This window comes from Mastomys coucha, unplaced genomic scaffold, assembly GCF_008632895.1.
Source record: "Mastomys coucha isolate ucsf_1 unplaced genomic scaffold, UCSF_Mcou_1 pScaffold5, whole genome shotgun sequence".
In the NCBI taxonomy this organism is placed as follows: Eukaryota; Metazoa; Chordata; class Mammalia; order Rodentia; family Muridae; genus Mastomys; species Mastomys coucha.
In genome coordinates this window covers 95,465,490-95,479,827 of record NW_022196911.1, presented here as the reverse complement: position 1 = coordinate 95,479,827, position 14,338 = coordinate 95,465,490, and the positions used below count along the sequence as shown (strand labels likewise).

The window sequence follows — 14,338 nt, the reverse complement described above, 5'->3', positions numbered from 1 at the left end:
TTTTTTATCTTCCTCTTGCTTTTTGGTCTATCTCTGATTTTTTTTTCCCAAATAATCTTTCAAAGAAAATAAAGGGAGACCACACGTGCATGTAGGAAGGATGTAGTTCCCTCCTTCCAGTTTTGTCAGTAATTTCTATGCAAGAGAGAAGTGCTCATCTCTATCCGGCCATGTCTGATGGGCACCCAAATCCAGTGAAAGCTGGTCGTTCTGAAACATAGGATGACACAGTATCGGGCATCAGAATTAACATCATCATGACGATGACACCCCTACAGGCCCTCTGTCCTCCCCCTTACTTGAGGTGGTGGTCTCGATCTCTAACCACACTCCCAAATAACAGCTCTAGCATACACATCGGGAGGAGATTTTCACTGTACCAACCTCCCCTTGAATATTTGTGTTCTCCCTTCTGAACTCACTAAAAAGCCCCTATACCAGGGTACTCTTTTATTTATTTCTCCCCCACCACCGTATACCTCTAGAACCATCCCCCCTTGTTTTTCATAATAATTGAGGTTTGGGGTCCAAAACTCACACCTTTTTGGGAGTCATGTTCATCCCTAGCCCAGGAGCCCAATATAAAATACAAGCAATCCCATAATCTTCACTCGCTTACCGGGTTTTAAAATGTAACCCCCTGCAAAAGGTGTTTCCATGAAAGTGACCAGTGAACTCAACCACCAACCAAGGAGTACACATGGTGAGACTGATTGCTCTGGCAGCATGTGTATAGTAGAGGATTGCAAAGTCAATCATCAATGGGAGGAGAGACCCTTGGCCCTGCGAAGGTTCTGTGCCCCAGTGTAGGGGAATGCCAGAGCCAGTAAGTGGGAGAGGGTGGAGTAGCAAGCAGGGGGATGGCAAAGGCAACAGGGGTTTGTTCTTGTTGTTTTTTGTTTTTTGGGGGGAGTTGTTGTTTTTGTTTTTTTGGGGGGGTTTCTTTTGGAGGGGAAACTGGGAAAGGAGAAATCATATGGCATGATTCTTATAAATAAAGAAAATATCTAATAAAAAAAGAAAGAAAAAAGAAAATGACCAGTGAATTGCCGAAAGTGCTGAGTCTAATTTGCAGGAGGTGAATTCAGGTGTGAACAGAACAGTTGGAGCTCAGGGAACTATGACCAAGACACCCTGGAGACCATGTTTAATAAAATCTAAAGATTATAAACAGCATATCATTCTCCCCATGTTGAATATTCCATGAATTATGTAAAAGTGGAAGCCATGTGAGATATATATATAATATTTAAATCTACAGTCTTATGCATGCTAGGCAGGCGCTGTACACCAAATCAAAAAGACGTAATATGTCCCCTCTCTCTCTCTCTCTCTCTCTCTCTCTCTCTCTCTCTCTCTCTCTCTCTTCGTCCCTTCCCCTCCCTCTGTGTATGTGTGTGTATGTATCTGTCTGTCTGTCTGTCTTCCTCTGTCCCTCCTCCTCTATGTCTTTCTCTCAATCTCCTATGTATCCCAGTCTGACCTCCAACTTATGATTCTCCTGCCTCAGCCTCTCAAGTGCTGTTAACCTGGGCCACCACACCCAGCAAAACTTTAATTCTTGTTAGCAACTCACACTAACCCTTGTCTTTTCTGTGCCTCAACTTATGCAATCACCTAGCCAACAAGTCCAGGATTGTTCTCGCTTGAAACATCTCCACCTTTTTAGCCATTTACACGGCTGTCAAATAAAATTACGTTCACCTCTAAAACCACAATGACAGGAGGCAATGACTAGCATCAGCCTCCCTCCAACCAACTAGGCTAACAGGCCATGGCAAGCAGGGGGCAGGGTGGGGGAGCAGGCCTTTCCAAATAGTCACTGAAAGAGAAATCTGCCTCTTTCCTTCCAACTTCCGAAGTTATCCCCTTATACATGAGTTCAGAGTAAGTTTTAATCAAGCATTCCAGAGAGTTGGGGCATGAAGATTTTTAAGTGAAGTGCACTTTCGGTGACACATTTAAGCAACTTACAAATTAGTTCTTTCACGCAAAACAAATCTGGGTATAAAATGAAGGGTTTTAGCCAACTAGGCTGGGACTCAGTCCCCCTCATGGAGGGGTCTGATTGTTCTGGCAGCATGTGTATAGTAGAGGATTGCAAATTCGATCATCAATAGGAGGAGAGGACCTCGGCCCTGTGAAGGTTCTGTGCCCCAGTGTAGGGGAATGCCAGGGCCAATAAGTGGGAGAGGGTGGGGTGGCAGGCATAGGGAGGGGGGAGGCAACAGGGGTTTGGTTTTGTTGTTTTTGTTTGTTTCTTTGTTTTTTTTTTTTTTTTGGAAGGGAAACTGGGAAAGGAGAAATTTACATGTAAATAAAGAAAATATCCAATAAAAAAAAGAATTTAAAAAAAAAAAAGAAGTCTATGGTTCAGGAGAACACACATGTAGAAACATAGAGATCTAGAATGAAACCTTAATGTAGGCTATGAAGCAAATTTACTTAAAATATACAGCCAGGCAGTGTTAGCATATACCTTTAGTCCCAGCCCTCGGGAGGCAGAGGTAGGTAGATCTGTGGGAGTTTGAGGACAGCCTGATCTACAGAGTGAATTTTCCAGGATAGCCAAAGCTACACAGTGAAACCCTGCCTCAAAAAAAAAAAAAAAAAAAAAAAAGTAAAATATACATAAACATATACATATAAGCATTACGGATGTAAAGCATGCATGTTAGCACAAAATTGACTCTGAGTTCAAAAATACATGTTATTCACATTACATTATTAGGTGCTTGTAACTGCTAAGTGGGGGCTTTGTTTGGGGTCCATCCTTTGGATGGTGTAAGCAAGCAACTGCCTCTGTTTTGTTTCTATGGTGGTAAAATGGAGCCACTCTGCCTTGTGAGAGTGTTGCTTGTGAGTCACAGCAAGCAGCCACCATGTCACTCACTCACACTTTGCAATGTGTCTGGAGATGAGGCCAGAGGACAAAACCCGAACTAAAGACACATTGTCTATGTGTTGGCAGAGTCTCACAGGGTGTCATAGGCCTGTTTCATAGGCCACAGAAAATCATTTTGTGGTCTTAGGCTGTGCCCTGAGGGGTTCCAGGGAAGGACAGAGTCAGGGTTTCTAGTTGTGGTGTGGGAGAGAACCTCGATTTCACAGTGAAGGAGGTCACAGTCACCTGGTGTCCTTTCTGTTTCACCGAGAGAAGCTTCAGGGTCGCACTCTCTATAGACTCTACTGCAGACCCGAATTCTCTTTCTGCTTTAAATAAATCAATGTCCTGATTCTGAGATGGTTCTGTTGCCATCTCAGGAGCTCTCTGAAACACGAAGTCTGTGACACACTTGGCCCCGTGTCTGGATAACAGCAGGAACATGGGAACTGACGTCAGTTCAAACAAGGACGAGCTCAGCCAACAAGCTTGGGACATCGGTCGGAGGAACCCCTGGTGAAGCCTCCATCTGAGACTGCACTTCTTGGCATGCCAGTGAACAACTTTGCATGCTCCCTACAAGGGACGCAAGTGGACTGCAGACTGTCTCATCACGCCTTGTCTGCCTGAGATTGCTGATCCTTCCCATGTCCACAGTATGAATGTGTCATTTCTGCAAACCTCTTGCTTGGAAGCCCCTTTCTTTGTGACTGTGTATAGGTTGGGAGGAGAATGTGTCCCTCACACATGTTCCTTATTTAACAAGGTTAAAGAGAGTGGTCAGTGGCTGTCACTGTGGGTTCAGTGTTCTTCTCCAGCCCAAAATAAATAAACCTTAAAAAAGAAAGAAGGAAGGAAGGAAAGATACCAAGGATCGAACAGACTGACAGCTTTTCAAATCACTTATATATAATAATGAATAAATCTTTTAAAATATATATTTATGTATTTTATGTGAGTACACTGTAGCTGTCTTCAGACACACCAGACGAGGGCATTGGATCCCATTACAGGTGGTTGTGAGCCACCATGTGGTTGCTGGGAATTGAACTCAGGACCTCTAGAAGAGCAGTCAGGGCTCATAACTGCTGAGCCATCTCTCCAGCCCCAGTCTGGAGTATTTCTTATGGAGGCCTGCCATGAAGCTCAGGTGTGGCCTTCTGCATGTGTCCCCAAGTCCCCAATGGACAGCTCTAACTCTGGCTTTGTATGACTCCAGTTTCCGACTGGGGAGGCTGAGTAAGGGTACACGCTCTATAGGTGGGTGTTGCTTGTACTGAGGAGGAACCTGCTCTCCATCACTGCAGAGCAAGTACTGACCTTGAGACCAACTCTGATGACATAAAGGCAAGAGGAAAAAGGTGTTCTCTAGGACCAGGGCTCCCAGGAAATATGGAGCTACCATTAAAGACTCCGCTGTGGGAACTTGGGCACCAGAGCCTTCTGGGCATGTGCAAATGCTCTCATTAGGATGACAGTAACACCTCGACCCTCCACATACTATGCTGGAGTCTGTTGATGCTCAATGCATCCTGCTGCTTGACTCTATGCTCAATGCTTTCCTAAGTCTGTAGCACACATTTATGACTCGGCAATTTACACATTTGTGACTCAGCAGTTTAGCTTATCAAGAGAAAAAAAATCAACCCAATAAGTTTTGAATGCTGATTTTGTAAGACACTGAACAAATAAACCAGGCATGGCTGATGTCTAGGTGGTTGTTAGTTATGTAATCTTTGTTAAATAATAAGACCAATTATGTTCAAAATATAAAAAAGTCATCTACACCTATATTTTCTTGATATTAGAACAGTTCTCTTATTCTCTATATACATAGAGAGCTATTTTCAATAATAGAATTAGTTCACAATGAGGAATATAGAGACCTGGGCCACATTTGAAGAAAATATGTAAAAGAAAGCCTCTTCCCTTTCTCACCCAATCAAAATGCCTGTAACCTATACTCCTAGCTCTCCATGCCCTGAAATTGCACCAACAGGTTTCCTCTGGGCATCAACATTTTCTCTCCTTTCCAGTTAACCTTTCAAGTTAACACACTTCCCATTAGAATATTGTTCTCATGCCCTGTATTATAAGCTGTAACTGTGTCAAAAGATATATATATATATATGTATGTGTATATATATATATATGTATATATATATATTCAAAGAAGAAAGTATAACAGGAATGTTAGTTTTTAGAAAATGAAGATACAGCATAAAAAATGTATTTCTATTATATTTTAGTAATGTCTACCCATGTGTATCTGTGGGTACGCACACATGGTGCCCACTGAGACTGGAAGTGTTAGATTGATTGTCATGTGGGGGTGTGGACTTGGGTCCTCTGGAAGAACAGCAAGTGTTCCTAAGCACTGAGCCATCTCTGTGACCCCTAGATAAAATTCCTAGGATCCTGCTCCCCAAAGAATTCACAGGAATGTAACAAGACAGCCTTTCATTGGTTATTCTGCACTGCAAAAATGTATTCCTCTTCATCCACTGAAACTGCTCTCTAGCTTCTTAAGCATGGCGTTTTAATCATTTCTTATTTTGGACAGTGTGTGTGTGTGTGTGTGTGTGTGTGTGTGTGTGTGTGTGTGTATTTTGTTAACTGTGAGACGCCCCAACTGATATATAATCCATTCAGTCAACAAATTTACTACAAAATTCTCACTGGTAATGCCATTGAAGGCATAGCACTGAGCACTCAGCCTAGAGCCCAGAGTCAGGTTTACTAAGAAAGCCAATTCTTTTGTAACTATAAACGTTCGACTTCCAAACAGCTAGCTCCCATGTTGAGCAGTTCTGCTTTCCCAAGTCAGAAAACCAAGGACCATGCAGCTCCTTACAGCAACCGCTTTCAGAACCTTGCAAGCTCAGATCCTAATGTCTACTTGGAAAACACCTCTGTGTCTCACCTTGTAGGAATGAGCTCTTCATCTGCCTCTGATAGAGAACCACAAACGTGCTTGATTGGCCTATATCATATTTTCAAAAGAAATAGACGGGAAGGGGAGGACAGAGCTTCAGGAAGCATGGAGCTTCAGGAGGATTCCTTAATGCTCCAGCCGTCACTTTCCTGGTGTAAGGAAGATACAGGCAACGCTGAAGACAACTGAAGGTGACAGATTCCTCATGGCAGCCTATCGGCTCCACCCAGCCTTCTTTCTTGTGTGTCAGATATCTAATAATTCAATTATAGCTGTATCAGTGAATTTTCATGATGCATAAATCACATACCCGCTGAGCTGGCCCACTGGGTGGGGGTGGGCATGCGAGTTGGAATGCAGAGAGCGAACTCTTTAACCACAACACCCACCTCACAGCCTATAAAGGCATGACCCCTTCCGGCATACCAGCACTGCAGTCTCTCTTAGGTCACCACCTTGCCAAACTCTCTCTCCAGCAACAGCATGTCGCTTTCAGTCCGCACCTCTGGGCTGTCCAGGAGGTTGTCCTCACAGAACGGGGCGGCAGGCAGACCTTGGGGTGCATCGGCTTCTAGTGTCGCCAGCGGCTATGGAGGAACGGGCTCTGGAGTTGGCTGTGGGGGTCTCTTTTCTGCTGCCTCCATGTTTGGTTCTAGTTCTGGCTTTAGCGGTGGCTCTGGAGGTTGCTTGCCAGGGCTTGGCTCTGCCTATGGGGGACCTCTGGGAGGTGGCTTGGGAGGGATGGGGATGGGGCTAGGAGGAAGCTCGGGCGGTGGCTCTCTGTGTATCTTCTCTGGCAACGATGGAGGGCTTCTTTCTGGTTCTGAAAAAGAAACCATGCAAAATCTGAATGATAGACTAGCTTCCTACCTGGGTAAGGTTCGAGCTCTGGAGGAGGCTAATGCAGAACTGGAAAACAAAATTCGAGAGTGGTATGAGACACGAAGAACCGGAGACTCCGGGTCCCGGAGTGATTACAGTAAATACTACCCACTCATTGAAGACCTGAAGAATAAGGTAAGGAGAGGGGCATTAGAAACCTTTTAATTTATTACAATATTTTATAAAAATAAATCCTCTGAACTTAGGTATTTTTAAACTAGATATTCTTGGAGAATTTCCTGAGGAAGCACAGAAGCACAGCTTCATTCATCATTAAGTGGCCGTCCTTCTACTGTCTAAAAGAAATGGGCATTTTCTAACTTAGCAACATTATTTTTAATCCATACATTTGCTTTTAAAAATGAAGTTGTCCCAAACCCTTCGGAGTCTTTGGCTTTGCTATTTGCTTTGTTTTTGCTTTGGTGCTGGGAGTGAATGCAGGGCTTCAGGCATACAACCAAGTGTTCTCCCACTGAGCTACACAGCCTTTGCCTTAGACAAAAACAGAACTGGAGAGCATTATACCCAGCGAGGTAACCCAAGCCCTGATAGGCAAATGCCGTCTGCTGTCTTTCAGATGCTGCTTCTAGTTTGGAATGTTTAGGTTTCTGTGTTTGAGTTTAGGTGAGCGCCTGTAGACCAGAAAGCACGAGAGGATTCTTGGCAGGGAGAAGGTGCTTAAGCTGGTGTAGAAAAACATGCCTGACAGGAAAGAGGAAGGAGGAAGTGTGGCATAGGAAGGTTTAAGCAAGGATGGGGTGGGGAATGGACAGAAAGGTAGGGGTGAGGAGGGAAGAGCAGCCAAAACTAAAGGTGCATGGAAGAGCCATATACTTACTACTTGAAAAGCTGAAAGAAATGTGATTCAAAAATGAAGGGTTTGGATGGAGGAAAAATGAATTTCGTGTCACCCTTTACTCTAACGTACAAAGTGACACTTGGGAACTACCAGTGCTTTAGGACTCCGTGTTCATGTGTCTCCCTCTGTTCTCCCAGATTGTTTCTGCCAGCGTCAGCAATGCCCAGCTCCTCCTGCAGATTGACAATGCAAGACTCGCTGCAGAGGACTTCAGGATGAAGTGAGTCCCCTGGTGGTAATTCGTTCCTCCTCCCACTCCCCACTTCCTGCCTCCATTGATAACAAATGGTTTGAATGTCCTGCAGCCCTCTGCCTTCAGTGCACCCCTAAATCCACACAGGGCACCTTTAAAAGCACTAAAAGTCAAACCATTCACTGTACACAGCTTTAAAGTTATAAGTTGCTTCCACCTTAGAGAAGTTAAAGAGGTTTAACTAGCATAAGATATATCAGAGGCTGGAGCATGGACAGGAAGGAAGACCGCTGGCAATGGGCTTCTAAGGAAGTTTCTGCTGGGTTCTCAATGACTACAATGTGAAATGAGCCCAGGTGCCATTTGCAGCCCTACCTGGATCATCCCTTTGTAATGAGTCATAATTCAACCTGATGATTGTACCTATGTTTAGACCTGAATTTTCAATGTATCAAAGTGAATTAACAATATTTTTTGCCGAGGGGTTAAATGGAACAATTGTGTCCCTGATGACGCATACGACTGAAAGCTTAACCACACATTTATTTTTATATCCCAGATCCTTTCCCATACCCCACCCCTCCTAGGCAGAGGGAATACAAACTAATTTCTTTCTTTTAATTACAAAATGTCCCCACAGGAAGTTGTAATGTCTATAGTCCTGAGCCTGTGAAGACCCAGTAAAAGCTACTAATGAAGTAACAAGGTTTAAAACGACCCACTAAGGAAATCAAGCATAAAAAGTAACCATCAGTTTATCTCCAGCTAGTTTTAGGGTATCATCAGAAAGTCAAACCACAGGGAGCGTCCTCCCTGGGATGCAAGGGTCACGGCTTGTAGGCAGTTCTCACTTCATCATTTCTTCATCTTTCTTCTCTCCAAATGAAGAGTAAAGATCATACACTCAGAGGAAAACTCACAAAATCAAAAATTGCATAAAATACTGTTAGTGCAGTTTTTCTTCTCCCCCTTCACTTCTTCCTTTCCCCCCCCCCCCCCGAGACAGGGTTTCTCTGTATAGCCCTGGCTGTCCTAGAACTCACTCTGTAGACCAGGCTGGCCCCAAACTCAGAAATCTGCCTGCCTCTGCCTCCCAAGTGCTGGGATTAAAGGCGTGCACCGCCACTGCCCGGCCCTCCTCTTCTTCCTTCACTTCTTCCTCCTTCTCCCCCTCCTCCTCCTCTTCCCTTGGGCTGCCTTTAACTCACTATGTAGCCAAGGATGACCTTGAACTCATGGCTCTACTTCCCAAATACTGGGAACATAGCCCAGAAGATGGCCAGGACCCACTGCCATGGTTGTGTTAATGTTGACTTCCTAAACTATGAGCACTTGGTTTTCTTTTCTTTGTTTGTTTTTTTTTTTTTAAAGATTAATTTACTTATTTTATGTGAGTACACTGCTGTTGTCTTCAGACACACCAGAAGAGGGCATCAGATCCCATTACAGATGGTTGTGAGCCACCATGTGGTTGCTGGGAATTGAACTCAAGACCTCTCTCTGGAAGAGCAGTCAGTGCTCTTAGCCGCTGAGCCATCTCTCCAGCCTGGCACTTGGTTTTCAGGTATGAGAATGAGCTGGCCCTGCGCCAGACGGTGGAGGCCGACATCAATGGGCTGCGCAGGGTGCTGGACGAGCTGACCCTGGCCAGAGCTGACCTGGAAGCGCAGCTTGAGAACCTGACTGAGGAGCTGGCTTACATGAAGAAGAACCACGAGGAGGTCAGAAATAGCTTTATTTTTTTTCTCCCAGGCCAAAGAATTGCAATTTTGAATTAACAAAGCTAGAAAATATATTATCTCTGTGTTACAGTGCCTATTCATTTTGGTGTTCCTGTATGTGTGCCCCCACCCCACCCTCTTATGTATGTGTTACGGTACTTTTTATTAAGGTTTAATTGATTAGCGGATTAGACTCGGGATGGCAGGGTGTATTCCAGTTTTATTATTTCCATTATTAAGTAATGGCAGGAATTTGAATTACCTTCATCAAATTTTTCTTTAAATATGGAGTATTTCAAAAGTGAAAACAAAAGTCTGCAGCTGATACATGTACCAGCTACATACGTTAGAGAAGTGTAACCAGTAGAAGGCATATGGAGATCTGATGTGTGTATCAGAGGCTGGGGCACGGACAGGAAGAAAGACCGCTGTCCATGGGCTTCTAAGGAAGTTTCTACTGGGTTCTCAATGACTGTGGTGTGAAATACTGTGTGTCTCCAGGTGCCACTTGCTGCCACAGTGCTTGCAGCAGCTGCTGGAGCAACTTGCACAGGAGGTCTCTTTCCTTTCTGTAAACTATAGGAAGTGGATGCTCTAGAAGCAGAGCTGGCAACCACAGGCACAGAATGTGGAGCCCTTGGTCATTCAAGAAACCTGAGGAAAATGTCTTGGTTTTTGGTTTTGGTTTTTCTTAATCAGGAGAGAAACAGGTTTTCAAGCTAAAAACTGTGTCGATGCCTTGTGTTAATATTTTGCCTTTATACCAACTCACTTGAAAATATAATTCCATTATTATTATCGTGGATGAAGAGACCCAAGAAGGCAAAAGTACCTGGGGGCCCCGCTAGCCACATGAACTCCTATGTCTTTTCTGTCTCCGTTGCTGTCCTTAGGAACTCCAAAGTTTCCAGGCAGGTGGTCCAGGTGAGGTCAATGTAGAAATGGACGCCGTCCCTGGAGTGGACCTCACTAAGGTCCTCAATGAAATGAGAGCCCAGTATGAAGCCATGGCTGAGCAAAATCGGAAAGATGCGGAGGCCTGGTTCCTTGAAAAGGTAACACCACGACATTTGACGCATTCCCAGAAAGCCCTTTGAGCCAGCGCAGAGCTCACACCATCCACCCACTGTACTGTTGCAGAGCGGAGAGCTCAGAAAAGAGATCAGCAGCAACACGGAGCAGCTTCAATCCAGCAAGAGCGAGGTCACCGACCTGAAGCGCATGGTGCAGAACCTGGAGATTGAACTCCAGTCCCAGCTCGCCATGGTAGCGTGACATGCAGAGAAAGATGACGCATCCTTTAACTTCCAAATAACGATGTTGCACCCACCTTATGCTGGACGGTGCGTGGGCTGCCATCTTGTTCTCGGATCCCCACACTGTTCTGTCTCTCTCTCTCCCATTTGCAGAAGTCGTCCCTGGAAGGCTCGCTCGCTGAAACCGAGGGTGGTTACTGCTGCCAGCTGTCTCAGTTGCAGCAGCTGATCGGCAGCCTGGAGGAGCAACTCCAACAGGTGCGGGCTGACGCAGAGCGCCAGAATGCCGACCACCAGCGGCTGCTGGGTGTCAAGGCTCGCCTGGAGATGGAGATTGAGACCTACCGCCGGCTGCTGGAGGGGGATAGCCAAGGGTGAGCAGACACTAAGACCGGAAACATCGTAGGGGCTGAAAGAAAGTGGACACCTGATGCAGTATTTTTTTTTTCCTGCAATGGGAGAAGAGGGCTATAGTCGGATTAAACAAGGAACAAATCTTGCCAGTAATGCTAGCACTGAGTGAGTGAGGCAAGAAGAGCCCAAGTTCCAGACCAACCTGAGCTACATCTGCATACTGCCTGCAGAAAGAGGGGGTGGGCTGGGAAGGAGCTCAAAAGGTAAAGAGCTTACAAGTATAAAGAACTGAGTCCAGAGCCCCAAAACACACATAAAGTGTGTCTCTAACCTAATCGCTCCTGCTGAAGACTGAAGGTGGAGGCTCGAAGATCCCCAGAAATCTGTGATGCAAGGTGTCTCAAACAAGGTGTAGTTCAGAGCCAACACAAGAACATGCACTCACATACACATACACACACACACACACACACACACACACATACACACACATAAAGATTTTTGAAGAGGAGGGGTAAAAAGGATAAAGCCACAAAATCTAGAAAACGCAGGCCTAGAATTTACTAAATAATAGACAAAATGTATTAAGCCATGATCTCGCTTGATACTAATTAATAAAATTGCTCATTGTAAATGCCCTTCTAGAAATGTCTACATGTTCTAGAAGAAGCATCTCGTGACCTGATGCTAGGGATAACACATCAATAGTAACCACCTGGACCACCCCAGCCCCACGGCAAGCAAACCCATTTTCAGCAATAGCAGCCTAATCTGAAGGGAAGAACCCCAGATTGTAAATGAAGACATCTGATTTCTGGGAGCAAGCTGCCTCCCCTCAGAGCCCATTGTAGGTGGTTTGAGTGCAAATGTGTGCTGACCCAATCGGTTACCCTCATGGTGCATCATTCGGCCAAGAAACTTGTAATAGCATCTCTATTTTTTGCTGGGTAGACATCTTTAATGTTTAAACTCAGGGAGGAGAGTCTCCTTAGTTATCCAACAATCACTGAGCCCAGCTTTCGTTTTCTTTACAGTGACGGTTTGGATGAAAGCTCATCCCTTACTGTCTCCAAATCTCAGACACCGTCGGTCGATTCCTCTAAAGGTATGGACATAAGAGACGTTTGAAATAAGTCAGAATCTCATTCATGAATGACTAAACTGTAAGGTCTCACTAAACATTGAGCACAGATAACTTAAAATGTATTTGTGTTCTGAGCAGGGGACATATCACTGTCTCTGCTCAAACACACTGAGCAGTGAGATAGTGTGTTAAAACTCTCACCAAGCTCAAGTAAGAAAATCCTACCCTAGGAAGACAAAATGAGTGCCGTGAGACAGGTTTTCTCTCTGTAGCCCTGGCTGTTCTGGAACTCCTTCGGTAGACCAGACTGGTCTTGAACTCATGGAGATCCACCTGCGTCTGCTTCCTGAGTGCTGGGATTAAAGGCATGGGCCACCACTGCCCAGCCCATGCACACTTAAGTACTTTAAAGTATATCATGCTTAGTGTGTGCCTGCCATCCCATCTCTTAGAAGGAAAAAAAAAAAAAAAAGAGGACATTGAGTTCCAGGCTATCCTAGGCTAATATTTAGCGAGACCCTTAGCTGAAAGAAAAAGAAAGAGGAACAGAGAGATGGAGGGAGACGTTGAGTATTTTGATTTGTGCACAAGACAGTCCTGAATAAATTTCATTTCCACTAAGTAAAACTCGTTTGGTTGGGAATGGAAGTCAATTCCAAAAGTCTGAATTTGATGAAAAGCTTGAGTTGAACAAGAATAAACTTTAGGTTGATAACTGCTTAGTAATAATCATTACTCTCTTTTCTGTTTTTTACCTTTAGACCCAAATAAAACTCGAAAAATCAAGACAGTCGTGCAGGAGATAGTGAATGGCGAAGTGGTCTCATCCCAGGTTCAGGAACTTGAAGAAGTGATGTAGGCCTCACACGGGCTCCTTTGGAATGCGGAATTTACAGCTAGGAGTGACTGCTTCCATGTGCTCTATAAATTCAGCATCTGCTTTGGCCAGTTTCCTTTTCCTTAGAGTCTCTATTCATGTTGGGTCTTGTTTACATTTCTGAAACAATATCCAATTTACAAGTCTCTGTGGCTGTGCTGACCTTCACTAAGACCCCAGATCACCTTACACCTTCCTGGGCCTGAAGGGGTCTTTCCACTAAGTGTTTTCTGGTCACCTGGACCATTTGTTTAATCCCAAAGTTTTGATAAAACAGTGTGGGTTTAATAGCGCTAACTTTAACTAAAGATTAATGGCAATGATGTGAAGTGTGTGCCTCTCCTTGATTTCAACAATAATGTCAGGGGCATAGACAGAAGCTTTTAAGATATTGACAATGAAGCACATCAGCACTCAGACAAAAACAACATCAACAACAACAACAACAACAACTGAAGCTGGAGATTGAGATTATTTTAAGGGGCCATCTTCTGGGAGACTGGTGAAATTTTATATTTTCCATTATAGGAGAGAACAGTTGTTCCACCCATTTTCTGAGGCCTTCTTTCATACAAGCAGTGGGTTCCTATCCACTTAATTTCATACACTTAGTGATGACCTGATGCTAGGGGCCATCTGGACCACCTGGGACCCAGTGATGACCTGATGCTAGGGGCCATCTGGACCACCTGGGACCCACGGTAGCAAGCCCGTCATCAACAATACCAGATAAATCTAGAGGGAAGAACCCTAGGTTGTAAACTAAGAAAGCTCATTTCTCTCTTAATGATGACTTGACACCATAGAATGGAAGCTAGGAGATTCGATGGTGTGTAAGACTTGGTCCTTGTCTTGAGGGTTGAGGTAGACACCCGCCAGGCATGGTGACCCATGGTGACACCTTGACAGGGGCTCACAGAAGGTCTGAAGAAGAATGGAGGAGGAATGGATCAAGCTATTGGAGGGCAACAGTCTCGTTCAGAAATCAAACAGGCATGGAGAAAGAAAGAATAAAGCACATACACGTAGCAAGATGCAAGGGTGGGGACCTCCTTTGAGTCATCCTCCTCTCTCCTATCTGGCAGTGCTGAGGCCTAGGGTGGGGCTTTATGAGAGTGAGTCAGAGCCAGACCCACAAGCCAATGTCAGGTTGAGTTGAGACAGAAGGTAACCAAAGTCTAAAGCATAGTAGATGGTGGTTTGACCTAGATCCAAAGCTCTGGAAAGAAAACAAGGATTAGGACATATTGAGGAAGACCCAGAACTCTGAAGTCAGACTGGGTTCAAGTCCCA

The 14,338-nt window shown here is 44.7% G+C and overlaps 1 protein-coding gene across 1 annotated transcript; it reads left to right on the top strand.

Moving 5' to 3' along the window:
* Nucleotides 1–6,246: 6,246 nt before the first annotated feature.
* On the top strand, nt 6,247–13,374 carry Krt12 (keratin 12). Its single transcript, XM_031351627.1, has 8 exons — nt 6,247–6,836; nt 7,698–7,780; nt 9,318–9,474; nt 10,368–10,529; nt 10,615–10,740; nt 10,884–11,104; nt 12,119–12,189; nt 12,930–13,374. Exons 1-8 carry the CDS (start codon nt 6,303–6,305, stop codon nt 13,025–13,027), a joined length of 1,452 nt encoding a protein of 483 aa, XP_031207487.1. The 5' UTR covers nt 6,247–6,302; the 3' UTR covers nt 13,028–13,374.
* Nucleotides 13,375–14,338: the final 964 nt, after the last annotated feature.

Excerpts from the sequence above, each read along its gene's own strand:
- Krt12 (XM_031351627.1), top strand. The coding sequence starts at position 6,303 with ATGTCGCTTTCAGTCCGCACCTCTGGGCTGTCCAGGAGGTTGTCCTCA. Across the intron at positions 9,475-10,367 it reads TGAAGAAGAACCACGAGGAG|GAACTCCAAAGTTTCCAGGC; the intron begins GTCAGAAATAGC and ends TGCTGTCCTTAG. Across the intron at positions 10,741-10,883 it reads TCCAGTCCCAGCTCGCCATG|AAGTCGTCCCTGGAAGGCTC; the intron begins GTAGCGTGACAT and ends TCCCATTTGCAG.